At 42.9% G+C, this 15,959-nt stretch overlaps 1 protein-coding gene across 2 annotated transcripts in view; it reads left to right on the top strand.

Moving 5' to 3' along the window:
- LOC141735461 (secretory carrier-associated membrane protein 1-like) overlaps window positions 1-15,959 on the top strand; it is a 90,504-nt gene that overhangs the window by 15,988 nt on the left and 58,557 nt on the right. The window contains exon 2 of one of the 2 annotated variants that reach the window (XM_074568293.1): window positions 4,869-4,946. In XM_074568293.1, coding sequence (XP_074424394.1) covers window positions 4,869-4,946 — 78 coding nt within the window. Of the gene's footprint in view, window positions 1-4,868; window positions 4,985-15,959 lie in introns of those variants that run through there. The other variant, XM_074568294.1, reaches the window with a different exon arrangement.

Genomic DNA, 15,959 nt, shown 5'->3' with positions numbered 1-15,959 from the left:
CTTTCACTTCGTCCTTCTCCGGCTGTGCCCCTTGCGGGACTACAGAACCGCGGATCCGGACTCTACACTCATACCGCAGTACGTCTCAGTCACTCACACACACCAAGTCTCTTAGAATGTCCCCGACCACCAAGGCAATACTTTAACAGTCCGATTTGTCTTACCTTGGTCTGTGCATGGAGTTGCCTGGTTGTAATCTCTGTGCCTTCTGCATTAATTTCATTTTTCTCCCTTTGTGGTTCATATGGTCTGCCGCTTAACGAAGTCTCAGGATCCTAGTCGATTCCCTTTGGAGCCCCAGGGGATGATCCACGAGACCGTTGAAATCAACGGGACGCGTCTTCCTGTCCTTCAGCGACAAGGAACCCCGCAGGGGATGACTTTGCTTCCCAGACGAGCCCCCAAATTGTGAGAAATGTTCCTTATCCAATAACAACGGCTCAGGCAGTGAACGATACAAAGCACAATTTATTTGAACATTCTTGCAAGAGCGGGTGACCTAGCAAGTAGGCACACCTTCAGTTCTTGAAACACACCTTTTTATTCCCAAATCCCTGGCTGAATTTTCCCTCCCCTGTTTCCCATTGGTTAGGTACTCCAGGGTTCACAGTCTGCCCGAGGCACCTAAAATCCTTCCCGGATGTCCTGCCTCTGTTTACTTCTTCTCCTTATGCTACACCTAAAGGGATTATCTGACTAGTTTATTTCCTTCCTTTTTGGTAAAAAAAATTGCCCAATGTCATTAGCCCTGGTTAAATGTTTGACTCCCCTTCTAGTCACTAATCCAGTAGGAATCAGTTTGTCCTTTTGTCTGTGTGATAAGAGATGTTCTACAAGCCTTTGCTGGAGCCTCTTTGTCTTAGTCATTCCCTTATCATGTCACCTCTGATGGAAACGGCTTTTCTCCTCTGCAAAAGCAATACCTGCCTTTCTTACAGTGGTTTTTTTTTTGTTTCGTTTTTCTTTTTTTCAGAGCTGCTTTTACTTTTGCAAACAATAGCATTATTTGTCAGGGGTATAGCAACTGTTCATTCAAAAGGAGACTAAAAAATATTCAAAAAATAGACTTCTGATGGAGGGCTTCTTGCTGTAATCACTGTGTGTATTTAAGCCTACAACTTATTTCTAGTTGTTACTTCTCCCTTGCGAGTGAAGTGCATCACTCCGTCTGCGACAGAAGTAAGACTTTTGATATATAGTAAGCTTGTTTGGCTCAGCATATGTTTCCTGTCATTCTTATTCTGACATCCTAACACTGACTAATAGCTGTCTGAAGAGACCTAAGAAACTTTTCCTTGGTTCTCTCTAAAACACTCAGAAAAAAGGCTGTCTTTCATTAGGTATTTATCATTGTTTGTGTATCTTATTTCTAAATATAGACTAATCTTCTGAATTTGACCACTCTTTACTGCTTTTTAGAAATCTGCTGCTGATCAGCGGCTGCCTCATGAGTCTGATACACAGTTATTTGAATAACTATAACTTGTTGTCCTTCACTGGCACAGTTGGACTGAGTTATTTGGTTGGTAGTGTACTCTTCAAACACAGAAGTTTAGTGTTGAAATGTGCTTTTTAAGAAACTTAAAGTACTATTTCAGCTTTAATAATGTAGGCATACTGTTCACTGTATGGCTGATGGTTAGCTGTCACTCATTTCATGTGTGTCTACACTTCAACATTTTTGTGTGGAAGAGGCAATGATATGAGAGCATTTGTGGAAGGGGTACCATACTGAAAGCATGAGCAAAGAACAGAGTATTTTATGCTCTGCTTATTCACACTAATGTGTAAAGGCTAGAATAAGTGTACTGGGTTAGGATGGAGTTTATCTCTTTCATAGCAGCTCTTATGGTGCTATGTTTTAGATTTCTGGCCAAAACAGTGCTGGTAAGGCACTGCTGTTTCAACTGTTACTGAACAGCACTTGTACAGCATCAAGGCTGCCTCTGTTTCAACACTCTGCTTCCCCACCCCCACTTCTGGGAGTGGTCTGGGGGTGGGTAAGAGGTTGGGAGGGAACACAGCCAGGACAGCTGACCACAACTGACCAAAGAGATATTCCATGTTATATAGTGTCATGTTTGGCAATAACATTGGTGGTGGTGTTCCAAAGTAATCATTGTTCGGGGGCTGGCTGGGCATCTGTCTGCTGGTGGGAGGTGGTGAGTGATTGCCTCTGTATCACTTGTGTGGGTTTTGCTTGTTTTTCTTTCTGTGCCCTGCCCCTGCCGCCCCCCCCCCCCCAAAACCCACAAGTTTTAACTTTTTTTTTTTTTTTTTCCAATAAGTTAGTCCATCAGTTTATGCAAGACCTGATGAGATTTTAGTTGGAACAGTGCATTCAAGTCTAGGATGATAACTAAAAATATGGTAAACTTGTAGGGGAGACTGTCACCAGGATGGCTTTATTGAAATCACTAATTATGGTATAAATCAAATGCAGGAAAGCTGATTTTTAAGTGGCATGTAACATTTTGTATTAATCTAGAGAAAGTTTGTTTCTTCAGTTGCTGTTAAAATACTGCTTTGCAACTAAATGTATGCTTTAGCCAAAAGTGGTAGCACTTTATGTGAACAGAAGGGTAGTTCTTATGTACATGTATGCATGTGAATTTGATTAAAATATGTTTTTCTTAATTGCCTCATTTTAATATACTTGTTCTTTCACTAGCTATAGTCACACTTGTTCTCATTTGCTGTATCCTTCAGGATTTTAGGGTTGATAGACATTCTTCCCTATCTTTTCTCTAGCTTTAAACAAGTTGACTGAAGCCATTAAGAAAATATTATTCCTGCACCTGTAGATTAAGCTACTGCTGTAAAGACTAAGATAATGCTGTAATAGATGCTGATTCTAAGAATCTAGATTTTATTTTTCATAGCTTAATAGTTTTTGTATTTATTTAAGCATAGATTAAGTCAATTACTTTATTATATTTTTAAATTGGAGAAATATTTCTTATTGAGGTTTTAAATTTAGTGGTCTTAAGAGGAAATGTAAATATTTATCTTCGTCCCAGTCTTTATCAACTCTAGGTTGGTGTTTTTTCTGATGTTGAAGTAGACTGTTAAAATTAAGAAAATGTGTGTGAATATAGAATCATAAAATCATAGAAGTGTTAGGGTTGGAAGGGACCTTAAAGACCACCTAGTTCCAACCCCCCTGCCATGGGCAGGGACACCTCCCACTAGATCAAGGTTGCTCAGAGCCCCATCCAGCCTGGCCTTAAAAACTTCCAGGGATGGGGCTTCCACCACCTCTCTGGGCAACCTGTTCCAGTGTCTCACCACCCTCATGGTGAAGAACTTCTTCCTAACGTCCAATCTGAATCGACCCATCTCTAGTTTTAATCCATTCCCTCTAGTCCTACCATTACCCGACATCCTAAAAAGTCCCTCCCCAGCTTTCTTGTAGGCCCCCTTAAGATACTGGTAGGCCACTATAAGGTCTCCCCGGAGCCTTCTTTTCTCCAGACTGAACAACCCCAACTCTCTCAGCCTGTCCTCATAGGAGAGGTGCTCCAGCCCTCTGATCATCCTCGTGGCCCTTCTCTGGACACGTTCCAGCATGTCCGTATCTTTCTTATAACAATTATAAATAAGTAAATAGTATATTTATAGCTATTTTGTATGTTTGATATACATATGAAATATTGTGCGCTTGTTTTGTGTATTTATGTAAATATGAATGTAATTATAACAACATCAAATAAGTGGATTTCTTAATTTTCAAGAAAACCCTCCTTTCATCCATTCTTATGTTCTGAAGATGTAAAAACCTTAAATTAAGCCACAGCAACAATGTAGTAGGACCAGGCATCACACAAAGCACGTACAATTTTTCTTCATATGAAGTTAGTGTGATCTATGATAGTGGGCACTTCTCTTTGGCAGAATCAAGTGTGCCTGTCTCTAGCACAGAGAAATGTTTCATTCCTGAAGTTGCTTTCTCAAGCTAAACCTTAAGCAGTCTTTTCTACTGTAGAGTTCATTGGAGGAAAAAAGTTACACCTCTTTCTTAATTTTACCAGTTCAGGTAGAAGCTGAATCAGAGGTGCTTTTGGCATTATGGGACACTGTTTCCTCAGCTTCATTTTTTCTGAAATGCTTTTCCTATTCCTGAAGGTGTTGGAGGTACTTCTGGGTAGGGAAAACCAAGAATTTACGGAAAACTCTTTTCTTCTGTCGTGCTCTTTGGGTGTATAGTTGTGGAGTTCAGTGGTCAACATAGCAGGATACAGTTTTCTTCCCTCCTCTATTGAGAGCTTTTTTTCCCTTATAAATCAAATGTATGATAGATAGAGTTTCTTTTAGACTGTGTTAATCTAATTTTGTAAGAAACTCAGGATGGAATGATGTCACTTTGGGGAAAGAGAAAGAGGTGGATATTTACAGGCTTTTAGTGAAAACAAACTTTTTTAGGATTTTATATGATATAATGACTGGAAAAGAGAAGGCTCTGGGGAGACCTTATATCGGCCTTCCAGTATCTGAAGGGGGTCTACAAGAAAGCTGGAGAGAGACTTTTTACAAGGGCATGTAGTGATAGGATGAGGGGTAATGGCTTCAAACTGAAAGGGGGTAGATCTAGATTAGATATCAGGAAGAAATTTTTCACTATGAGGGTGGTGAGGCACTGGAACAGGTTGCCCAGGGAAGTTGTGGATGCCCCATCCCTGGAAGTGTTCAAGGCCAGGCTGGATGGGGCTTTGAGCAGCCTGGTCTAGTGGGAGGTGTCCCTGCCCATGGCAGGGGGGGTTGGAACTAGATGATCTTTTAAGATCCCTTCTAACCTAAACCATTCTATGTGCTGACTTGTTGCTTGTATACATATGCATACGTTTACAGAACTTTTTTTTCTTTTCTAGGATCCTTCTGTTACTCAAGTGACAAGAAATGTTCCTCCAGGGCTTGATGAGTACAATCCTTTCTCTGATTCAAGAACAGTAAGCACATTTATTAATAATGCTGTTAATTTTTTTAGGTAAGATTTGTGTGGTATTGTTTTCAGAGTTTGGGACTGATGTAAAACATACAAATTGGGGGACAAGAGGCTGGAGAGTAGCCCTGTGGAAAGAGATCTGGGGGTTTGGGTTGATGGCAAGTTGAATATGAGTCAACAGTGTGCCCTTGCAGCCAAAAGGGCCAACCGGGTCCTGGGGTGATTGTCCCACTCTACTCAAGGTGAGGCCACACCAGTGTGGTGTACTGTGTGCAGTTTTGGGCGCCTCAATATAAGAAGGACATCAAACTACTAGAGTGTGTCCAGAGGAGGGTGACCAAGATGGCGAAAGGTCTCGAGGGCAAGACTTATGAGGAGCAGATGAGGTTACTTGGCTTATTCAGCTTGGAGAAGAGAAGGCTGAGGGGAGACCTCATCGCAGTCTACAACTTCCTCAAGGGGGGCAGCGGAGGGGGGGTGCTGATCTCCTCTCTCTGGCGACCAGCGACAGGACACAAGGAAATGGAATGAAGCTGCGTCAGGGGAGGTTCAGATTGGACATTAGGAAAAGGCTCTTCACTGAGAGGGTGGTCGGTCACTGGAACAGGCTCCCCAGGGAAGTGGTCACGGCACCAAACCTGTCAGAGTTCAAGGAGCATCTGGACAACGCTCTTAGTCATATGGTTTAGTTTTAGGTAGTACTGCAAGGAGCAGGGAGTTGGTCTCTGTGATCCTTATGGGTCCCTTCCAACTAGAGATATTCTATGTCAGGGGCTAGCTAGAGGTAATGGAAGATGTATAAGGATAGGTGGTCCCATAAAGTATTTGTAGGATTCAGTGGGTTGGTTAACTTAAGTGAGCTTTGACCCCTTAAGGAAAGGTAGCTCCCTGAATGGGGGCCAAACCAGAAATGAGTTTTTCCTCTATTCAATAAGACTTCTCTTAGTTTGTCTTTACGCTTTTTTTTTTAATTTTACTTGCTTTGAAGTGTGTGAATGTGGCACGCTTCCTCAGTGTCTTGCTTTTGATTTCCATTGCACTTAGGAAAGTGCTGTTCCGAATAAGAAAAAAATTGCATTTAAGTAACAGTCCATAGGCTATGAATAGTTGTGCCGTATTAAAAGGAATGATTTATGTCTAAGAAATACAGTTAGCTTTTGCCTCTGATTTGTAAACTTTTAATTTACCTTGTGCTTATTTTTGCCTGGAGGAGGGGAATACAAGGAATGGGGTTGTAAATTCATACTTTAACAGCATTTCTCAGTGGTTACTTTTGATAGTGAAGATCTCGTGCAAGATCTGCAAAATGTATGGATGATTACTGTCTGTCAGTATAGTTTATAAACTTTTAAATACTATATTTTTCAAACACAGGCTTCTATTTCCTATGGGAAATCTGGTAGTGCTGATAGGGAATGTTGGTATTTGAGTCTTTGCAATGCAACAGTAAGGTTTCATACAATGTTGAAATGCTAGAAGCTTTTTGGCTTTCTTTTTTTTTTTTTTAGTTAGCAGCAATATTAAGTTTCTGAAATTTTTTTCTCCTAACTCACAATACCACAAATTGTATTTGACTTATTTTTTCTGAAGCATGAAGAGTTTCAAAATTGCTTTGTACAGACAATAAGTTATAAATGTCAGGTAAGTTTTTTTTAAAAACAGAAGGTCTTGTTTTAAAAAAAAAATAATCTAGAGCTACCAACTTTTTTTATTACTTATCTACTCAATATGCAGCTCTGTGGGACGTAAAGGTAAACCGAAGTATATGGCTAAGGTTATCTGGCTTCTAACAGTCAGCTGTGCATATATAAAAAATTCTAATCACTCATTATAGGGAAAAATTGGGAGGATGGGGGAAATCTTGAAGTCGGTGTTCAGATCTACTGAATATGTGCTATGTTCATGTACTGTGATTCAATTAATATATGGAATATAACCAAATTCATAAAAACTGTCTATTGAATGAGCAGCTCTTTCTGCAGAGGAAAAAAAGAACTTGTTCAGGCTTTCTTTTCAGTAAAGTATATATTCATCTAAGAGTGCAGTAATAATCAATCTTTAGATTATACTCCCCTTCCTCTTTCTGCATCTTGTGGATGCTGAATATGTAAAGAAGTATTCCATAATTATATGCATTTGCAGGAATGTGCTTAGATATCTGAGGATATGCTCACAATTCCATGTGCTTACCTCTTTTCCTAATAGCTTCGTGTGCAATAGAAGGGCATACTATGTGTGTACAAATGTATACAACAGGAGTAAGGGAAGATAAAGGGGAATTGAAAGCCTTTAAGATAGGATGAACAGAGGTACAAAGCAGGGTCTGTGAATACTAGACTTGGAGGATTACAATGCCTATCAGGGTAGGGATAGAAATTACTCTGTATTTTGTGTGCTGTTCAGAGCAAAACCATCCAGATAGCAGCAAATTCAAGCCCGTGGAAACTGTTCTTTGTTCTACCTTTGTTGGGAAGCTGAGCCATCTTGAACAGTTTTGTGCAGGTAATCCCACTTCTAACATTTGAAAACCATAATGGCACCAGTGAGTAGAAAGGATATATGCTGGTGGTAGCAAAATAGGTCCTGGAGATTTGTGCTCTTCGGTTTGAGAATCACTGGCCTTTAACAGTGTGTAGTTGTAGGTTTTTAAGGAAGCTGAGAATGGTATGCTTCAATTAGAAATCCAAATTTTTCCTGTTTATACCATCTTAGCCTTAGCTAACATGTATCTTATAGTCTATAGCATTAACCTTCTTCCCCCCCTTCCTTCCAAATTGAAGTTAAACTTTCTGGACTGCACAAGTATTTCTTCATTGCAAATCCAGGGAGGGATATGTTTCTTCTGTTAGAAAGTGACTTCAAACTCTGAATACTGACATTATTTCTAATTATTTTTTTTTCAAGTATTTCAGTGCATTCACCTTTTCTCTGTCAGCTTGCATCCTTCACATCTGCAGCGGGAAATTTGGTAGGAAAATAACACGTAAGACACAATGAGGAAAATGAATGGGCATAGGAGACTTTAGGTCTCAATTGTCACCACCTTGATATCTATCATGAGAAATTGGGAGTCTGTCTTTTTTGGCTTCTTATCAAATTTCAGAGCTTGTCTTATTTTTGATCGTTAAGCCAAACAAAGTTTTCAGTGAATGGTATAAATGTCAGACTAAATATTGTTGCCTGCATCTTCAGTGGTTTTGTCTCCAGCTCTAACGGTTGCCATGGAGAGGACTTTGTGTCTTTTTTCATGTTTCTGAAAACAACAAGAACAGATGAGATCAGACAACAAGTATTTCTGCTTCATCATTTAATGAAACTACTGTTAAAGAAGGCTTTTAAACTCTTCCAGCTTCTACAAGCGTTGCTAATGCAAGTTGAATTCCTCTGAGCACTGTGTGTATATATGTATATCGTATGTATAGACACAATAATGCATATAGCATGCACTTTCAAACTGATACATCAAAATTTTGAAAAAAATTTATTACTAGAGGTGGGTTTTTTGTTGTTGTTGGTTTTAAGAGGCATATTTCAATGGATATTTTCTTTCAATAAATTCCTGGACAGCTCCTCTCCTCCTGTCTTGCATCCGCATGCAGTGAAGTGTTTATTGAAAATCAGATTGATCAGCTACACCTGGCTTCTTTTGGAAGTCTTTCCCCCCCCTACTCCTGGTGAATGAACTACTTCATGCATGTGGGAAAATCTAGTCAAGAGAGAACTTCTTTTGAGCGTCTATCTCTAGCCAACCTCTTCTCTTCAGGAGAAGTCATACTAATTTGCTTTCTGTCCTAGTGTGGCTGTGACAGCAAGGCATGAAATAAAAAGATCTATCCCAGAAATACCATTTGGGGTAGGGACAAAAAGGGGTGCTGTAGAGAAAGGTTGGTCGAATTTCAAGATATCTTATCATAATCTGTTAGTGAGGGTCAAAGACCATGTATCTGTGAATTAAAGTCTCTCTAAAAAACAGTTGACTTGGTTCCCTTGGCCAAATGTGGGTGGTATATCATGATATGATATTATTCAGTGATGCCTGGAGGTTACTGCAGTCCTCACAGTACAAATCTGAGTAATTAGTGTTAGAGTTACACCCTTTAAAAAAAAAAAAACCAAAAAAAACCAAACCCAACAAACTAGAATTGCCAACCATCTATCTTGCTGCGAATGTCTTGTCAATCTTACCTGACTGACTTACAGCATAGATATCTCTCTTCCGTATACAAATCCCTAAGCTACCAATAGCACTTGGACAGGCAACCAACACCCCATTGCCAGACATGTATGACAAAATAAGTGCCAAGTCATAGGTTGCAAGGGACCTCTGGAGGTCATCTTTTTCAGTCCCCACTATTCAAAGTTGGTCACTAAGTCACATTGGCCACACCTCCAGGGCTGCGATCCTATTGGCATCACAGAGATGTGGTGGGATGGTTCTTATGATAGGAGTGTTGGAATGGAAGGATACAGACTCTTCAGGAAGGACAGGCAGGGGAGATGAGGAGGGGGTGTTGCCCTCTATGTCAGTGGACAGCTGGAGTCCATGGAGCTCCACCTGGGGATGGATGAAGACCCAACAGAGAGCTTATAGGTCAGGATCAAAGGGAGGGCAGGGACAGGTGACATTACAGTGAGGGGTCAGCTACAGGCCACCTGACCAGGACGACAGAGCCAATGAGGCCCTCCATAGACAGATAGGAGCAGCATCGTGTTCACAGACCCTGGTCCTCATGGGGGACTTCAGCCACCCTGATATCTGTTGGAGGGACAACACAGAGCAGGGCACAAGAAATCCAGGAAGTTCTTGGAATGTGTCGACGACAACTGTCTTCTTCAAGTGGTAGAGGAGCCAATGAGGAGAGGTGCCATGCTGGACCTTGTCCTTACCACCAAGGAGGGGCTGGTGCTGAGTGTCAAGCTCAAGGGCAGCCTCGGCTGCAGTGATCATGAAATGGTAGAATCCAAGATCCTTTGGGCAGCGAGGAGGGCACGCAGCAAGCTCACTACCCTGGACTTCAGGAGAGCAGACTTTGGCCTCTTGAAGGGCCTGCTTGGAAGGGTAACATGGGAAAAAGTACTGGAGGGAAGAGGGGCCCAAGGAAGCTGGCTAGTATTCAAGGATCACCTCCTCCAAGCTCAGGAGTGATGTATCCCAACAAAGTAGTAGTCAGGCAAAAACGCCAGGAGGCCTGCATGGATGAACAAGGAGCTCCTGGACAAGCTCAAAAGCAAAAAGGAGGCCTACAGAGGGTGGAAGCAAGGACGGGTTGACTGGGTGGAATACAGAGAAACTGTCTGAGTGACCAGGAACCAGATTAGGCAAGCTAAAGCCCAGATAGAATTAAATCTGGCCAGGGGCATCAAGGATAACAAGAAAAACTTCTGTAAGTACGTTGGGGATAAAGGCAAGACTAGGGAAGATGTGGGCTGTCTCTGGAAGGAGACAGGAGACCTGGTCACCCAGGATATGGAGAAGGCTGAGGCGCTGAATGACTTTTTCGCCACGGTCTTCACTTGCAAGGGCTCCAACCACGCAGCCCAAGACACAGAAGGCAAAGGCAGGGTCTATGAGAATGAAGAACCGCCCACTGTAGGGGAAGATCAGGTTCGGGACCATCTGAGGATCCTGAAGGTGCATAAGTCCATGGGACCTGATGAAATCCATCCACGGGTCCTGAGGTAGCTGGCAGATGAAGTTGCTAAGCCGCTTTCCATTATATTTGAGAAGTCGTGGCAGTCTGGTGAAGTTCCCGCTGACTGGAAAAGGGGAAACATAACCCCCATTTTCAAAAAGGGAAAAAAGGATGACCCGGGGAGCTACAGGTCAGTCAGCCTCACCTCTGTGCCTGGCAAGATCCTGGAGCAGATCCTCCTGGAATCTCTGCTGAGGCACATGGAAAATAAGGAGGTGATTGGTGACAGCCAACATGGCTTCACCAAAGGCAAATCGTGCCTGACAAATTTGGTGGCCTTCTATGATGTTGCCACAGCATTGGTAGACAAGGGGAGAGCAACCGATGTCATCTACCTGGACCTATGTAACCGGTTCTTTTTTAAAGGTTTCAACATAGAAACCGGAGCCCACACAAAGGGGGGGGGGGGGCAGGTTAACTCTCCTTTACTGTGAAGCCTTGCTACAGGGGGGAAAAAAAAAAAAAAGCAGTTAATTCAGCTTTATTGCAAAGCCTTGCTAAGCAGTTCCCAAATGTCCCAAAAGTTACTCGAGAGTCTTACCAACCCCATAGACCGTAGTAGCATCGCTGAGCAGCAGGATAACGAGGAGCTGCATTGGTACGGCAGAGGAAGGCAGGCACAACGCTTGCTAAGCAGTTCCCAAATGTTCCAAAAGTTACTTCAGAGAGTCTTACCACCCCATAGATCATAGTAGCATTGTTGAGCAGCAGGATAACAAGGAGCTGCATCAGTACAGCAGAGGAAGGCAAGGCACAGTGCATTCAGGGCGTCCCCTGTATTTTCAAAGTGTGCTCATGTCTCTCTCTCTCCCCCTCTCTGACCCGAGACAGCCCCCTTATATCCTGTACTGGATTGAGTGGAAAAGTACAGGCTAGAGTCGCTGCACGCGTGGCCAGCACATGCAGCGAGCCTCACCAGACTCATGATCCAGCTTTGCTAACAGCGGCTGTCCGATACCTGACTACGTTGTTGTACTCCCTTCTTGTTATCTTCTTCTGTGAAGGTCAGGTTCTCAGGGATACGCACATAGTTTTTGCAGCAACAGTACTGAGTCCCTTTTTCCCAACATGTATACTGGGTTTGGTTCAACTAGTAATTTTTCATCGTGTCTCACTTGGATCATCCTCTATTATCCCTAACACATGCCACCCTGTGGTCCGTAGTTGGGACACGATGATATTCTACAACTCATACAAGGGTACGATGCAAAGCGGCATCTACAACTGATTGTATAATGCTTATTAAACACGGCAAACAGCATACTAAACATAACAGACAAATTCCTTCCACACAGGCAATGAGTATAATTTGCTTCAACCAGCCCCACCCCCAAGTCCATCCAGCAAACGGGTTCCACCCAGTGGTCTCAGCAAGATGCTGGTTCAGTCTTGTGCAGTTCTTGCAACTGGGCATGGATGGATGTGGAGTGGTCACTTAAATCCATACAACACAATCCTTTAAAATCTTGACAACCATGTCCGTGAGCCAAACGCGTCCCTATGGTGGGGAAGAAAGGTTCAGTCCATCGACTGGTCCCGGAAGTCAGTCAGTGATGAACTCCTCCTCGACTTGTTCACAATGGTGTCTTCCCTGATATTCCTCCTTTCTTGGGCTATTTTTATACTATTTGTTATCTTCAAGGTGGAGTTTGAGTGACTCTAGTCATGAATACCTTTATTATGATTGGCGTAAAATGCTCTTGCCTCACATTTAAAGGTACGGTTTACGAAAAATTCAGGGTGCATACTCAAGGAGGAGTGGTCGCATCTTGGAGGCGGGTAGCCTTTGGGATGGAGGTGTGTTTTGGTATTATAATGATATTGTAATGAGCAAAAGCTCACACAAAGGACAGCATTTCATCAAAATTTGACAAACCGTTGGCTCAGGGTACCTTTCCTTAATGTGTGAACAATGCTGTATTTTTGACCATCTTAGTAATTATTACCTTAGTAATTATTCCACAACTAGTAGCATTACTAAACTTGGTTAACCAGCATCCAAGTTTATTCAAGGTCGTCAGTGCTTGTGCACTGGCAACTCCTGGTGCTAAAAAGGATGTGACTATGGTCCTGGCAGGACCCCAGAATTCAGTTTGGTTGTTGCAGTTTGGGGGAAATGCATGTACATCGTGTTGATGCTGGTGTAACGTTTGGTTCTGTTGTACCCATAAAGCTATAGTGACACTGGGATTAAAAATAGTCAGTCGGCCTAATGTACGTGGTCCTCCTTTAACTACTTTGGGAATTCCAGCCTACACCCGGTCCCCACAGATCAAAACCAGTCCTGGTGACAGATATGACTCTCTCGAGTAACTCTTCGTGATATTTGGACTAGTAGTATTACACCATCGTGTGTTATTCTGGTACCACGGGGTGGTGGCATTGACCCACCAGGAGACTGTGGTGTTGTTTGTACTGATGAAGAAGTAAAACAAACAAACAACAACAACAAAAAAAACCCCAAAAAACAACGCATAGGTCTGCATTTAGTGTTCCTAAAATGCAGAGCTCCTGGGGCGGTAACGCAGGGGACTCCTCGATACATGGGAGCCAGCTGTCTCATACTTTGATGATGCTTGCATCCTTCTGGAGGCCGGGGCTGGGGGCAGTGCCCTGGATCGTCATGTTGAATTCACTAGTTGTTAGCGGCACTCCCACTAGGTACGTTGTGAACGGATTTTGGAGTGTGGCTGTGTTAAGACACAGCGTATCCTGTCCTGTCACATTAGCCAGAGTTACCCAGATGTTTTGATCACGAAGGTAGTGCATTTGCAGGTACCTATTCAATGATATAAACAGTAGAAATGGTTAGAGTCCTGTCCCCCCCCAGCCTTCTAATCTCTGCGCCGTAATTGCTGAGCAGGCACACGTAGCCACTGTGCTTCTCCTGGTACCACTATCGTAACTGCCTATGTGTCATCGGCTACCACTATTTCAGCTGCAGTGGGCCCCACTTCTCCTGGGGCTTGATACCAGACACGTGCACCTGCAAATATCTTTGGTATGGGGGGGGGGAGAGACTGGTGATACAAAGTGGGGGCATTACCCAAAAGTAAATATAGGCCAACGGCCCTGTGCTCAATGGGCACCGCGGAGTGAGAGAGAGAGTCCTTGTTACCAAGAATCCTTGGCAGCGAAAGAGTCCTTATTAGCAAGAGTGTGCACAGACTCCCTGTTTTTGCTGGTATTTAAATGGTTCAAACAGGCATAGTTTTCCTATCGTGCTTTGATCTTCTTCAACAACAGGCCAGGATTTTCAAGCAGCTAGATAAGGTGTCCCTGAGTCCATCACAGGCTTACATTATCTAAGTGCAAGTGTTTTTCTTGCAAGCACCCGAGACTGAATAACAATTGGTGTGATATATGTGTTTTTCAGCACCCAGGTGCGAGTCCCTTGAGCGTATTTACAATCCTCCTTGCTGATCTTCCATTGCTTTCCCACATTCCACCCCCTTGCTCAAGAGACCGCTTCTGCTGGGGTTCGTTCAGTCTCACGGGATATAACACAGAATAATTTACAAAGGCATGCAATAACATATATATAAAAAAAAGGAAAGAAAAAAACAAACAAACCATATCTCTACAGTACTGCTTTGAATCAGGTGTCCTATTTCTCTTTTTCTGCCGCTTTCTTGTAGCGCGTACAGCATGCTTTTGTGCTAACGCAGCACATTTCCTTTCTAATTGTTCCTGTAGTCTTTGTCTTTTTTTTCCTTATCACTTACGGCTGACATAAAAGTCTGCCTTTGCAACAAGAGCTCACCCTTAAGTTTCTCATTTTCCTGCAGAGCATCCTATAGATTTTGGCTCAACTCCTTTTCCCGATCAACCTTATAGGCAAACAAGAAGCAACCAGCCATACGCCCTGCATGGGTGAGCCGTTCCCAAGAGTGTAAGCGTGTCGGCTGGTGAAAACTCCCCCAATATTTCAGGACTTCCATCGGTTCTACGGCCCATCCTGGTCTATCTACCTTGGGTGCACTCACCTACATCTAAACACTGTGTATATACAAACTTCTTCACTTGACGGAGTGTCAGCCCTAGTCGCGTACGAGAACAGTACCACACCGGGCAGAACACCTGCTCAAGTGGAGTCACCTAACGACACTGCACACAACAAAAAGCAAACAGTAGCACACATGCTGATCAGCAGGTATAAGCTGGCGCCCGCACACACTTACACAGCAGACATACAAAACCAGCACTTCTATCTCAGGGAGACAACGCTCCCACCATGGGCCCCCCCCATACAGGGATGGCGCAGTCTTGGGGCAGCTATGCTCTCTACTGACCAAGTCCCATCCGCTGTGCACTGGCTTGGGGACAGTGCGACCTTGGTGCAGCCATGCACCCCACTAACCAAGCCCTATCCACTATTCACCAGCTTGGGGACAGCGTGATCTTGGTGCAGCTGTGCCCTCCACTGACCAAGCCCCATCCACTATTCACTGGTTTGGGACAGTGCGATCTTGGTGCAGTGGTGCACCCCACTGACCAAGCCCCATCCACTATTCACTGGTGTGGGGGACAACACGATCTTGGTGTGACTGTGCACTCCACTGAGCAAGCCCCGTCCATATCTCTACTGTAATATTTTTGCAACACAGACTGTGAGATTTCCATTTAAAGCATAGTGTGACTTTGTTTTCTGGACCTGTGGCCCTTCCCACTGTATTTCTTTTTAAAGTGGGAAATGTTAGCTTTAGGCTTTTCTTTTTTTTTTTTTTAACATTGCATAGTCATTTGCTGTCATCCAGTTAGCTATTTGCATATTACCACAGCTAAAGAAACATAATTATCTCACAAAAATGATGTTAAATAATGACTTCTTTGACAATACAAGTAGTATTTGAAGCTTAAGATGTCATTATTTTACCTGTTAGCATAAACCAATCATCATATACAGTTTAAAATGCAGCTCTTTAACCTGTATTGTATGACATTCTATAATTCCATTTTTTCTTCCATTCTGTCCATTACAATATAAATGTACAGCGAGGAATATAGTTTTCATTCCTACTTAGTTAAAATACTTTACATTTGAAGTTACAAGTATGTAAGCAGTTTGTATTATTGGAATCCCATCCTCGTCGCCAATTATGTAACCGGTTCTTTTTTAAAGATTGCAACGTACAAACCGGAGCCCACACAAAGGAAAAAAAGGGTTAACTCTGCTTTATTGTGAAGCCTTGCTACAGGAAACAAAAAGCTGTGAATTCAGCTTTATTGCAAAGCCTTGCTAAGCAGTTCCCAAATGTCCCAGAAGTTACTTCAGAGTCTTACCAACCCATAGACTGTAGTAGCACCGCCAAGCAGCAGGATAA

This window comes from Larus michahellis, chromosome W (genome assembly GCF_964199755.1).
Source record: "Larus michahellis chromosome W, bLarMic1.1, whole genome shotgun sequence".
Classification (NCBI taxonomy): Eukaryota; Metazoa; Chordata; class Aves; order Charadriiformes; family Laridae; genus Larus; species Larus michahellis.
This window is presented reverse-complemented; position numbering and strand designations above follow the sequence as displayed.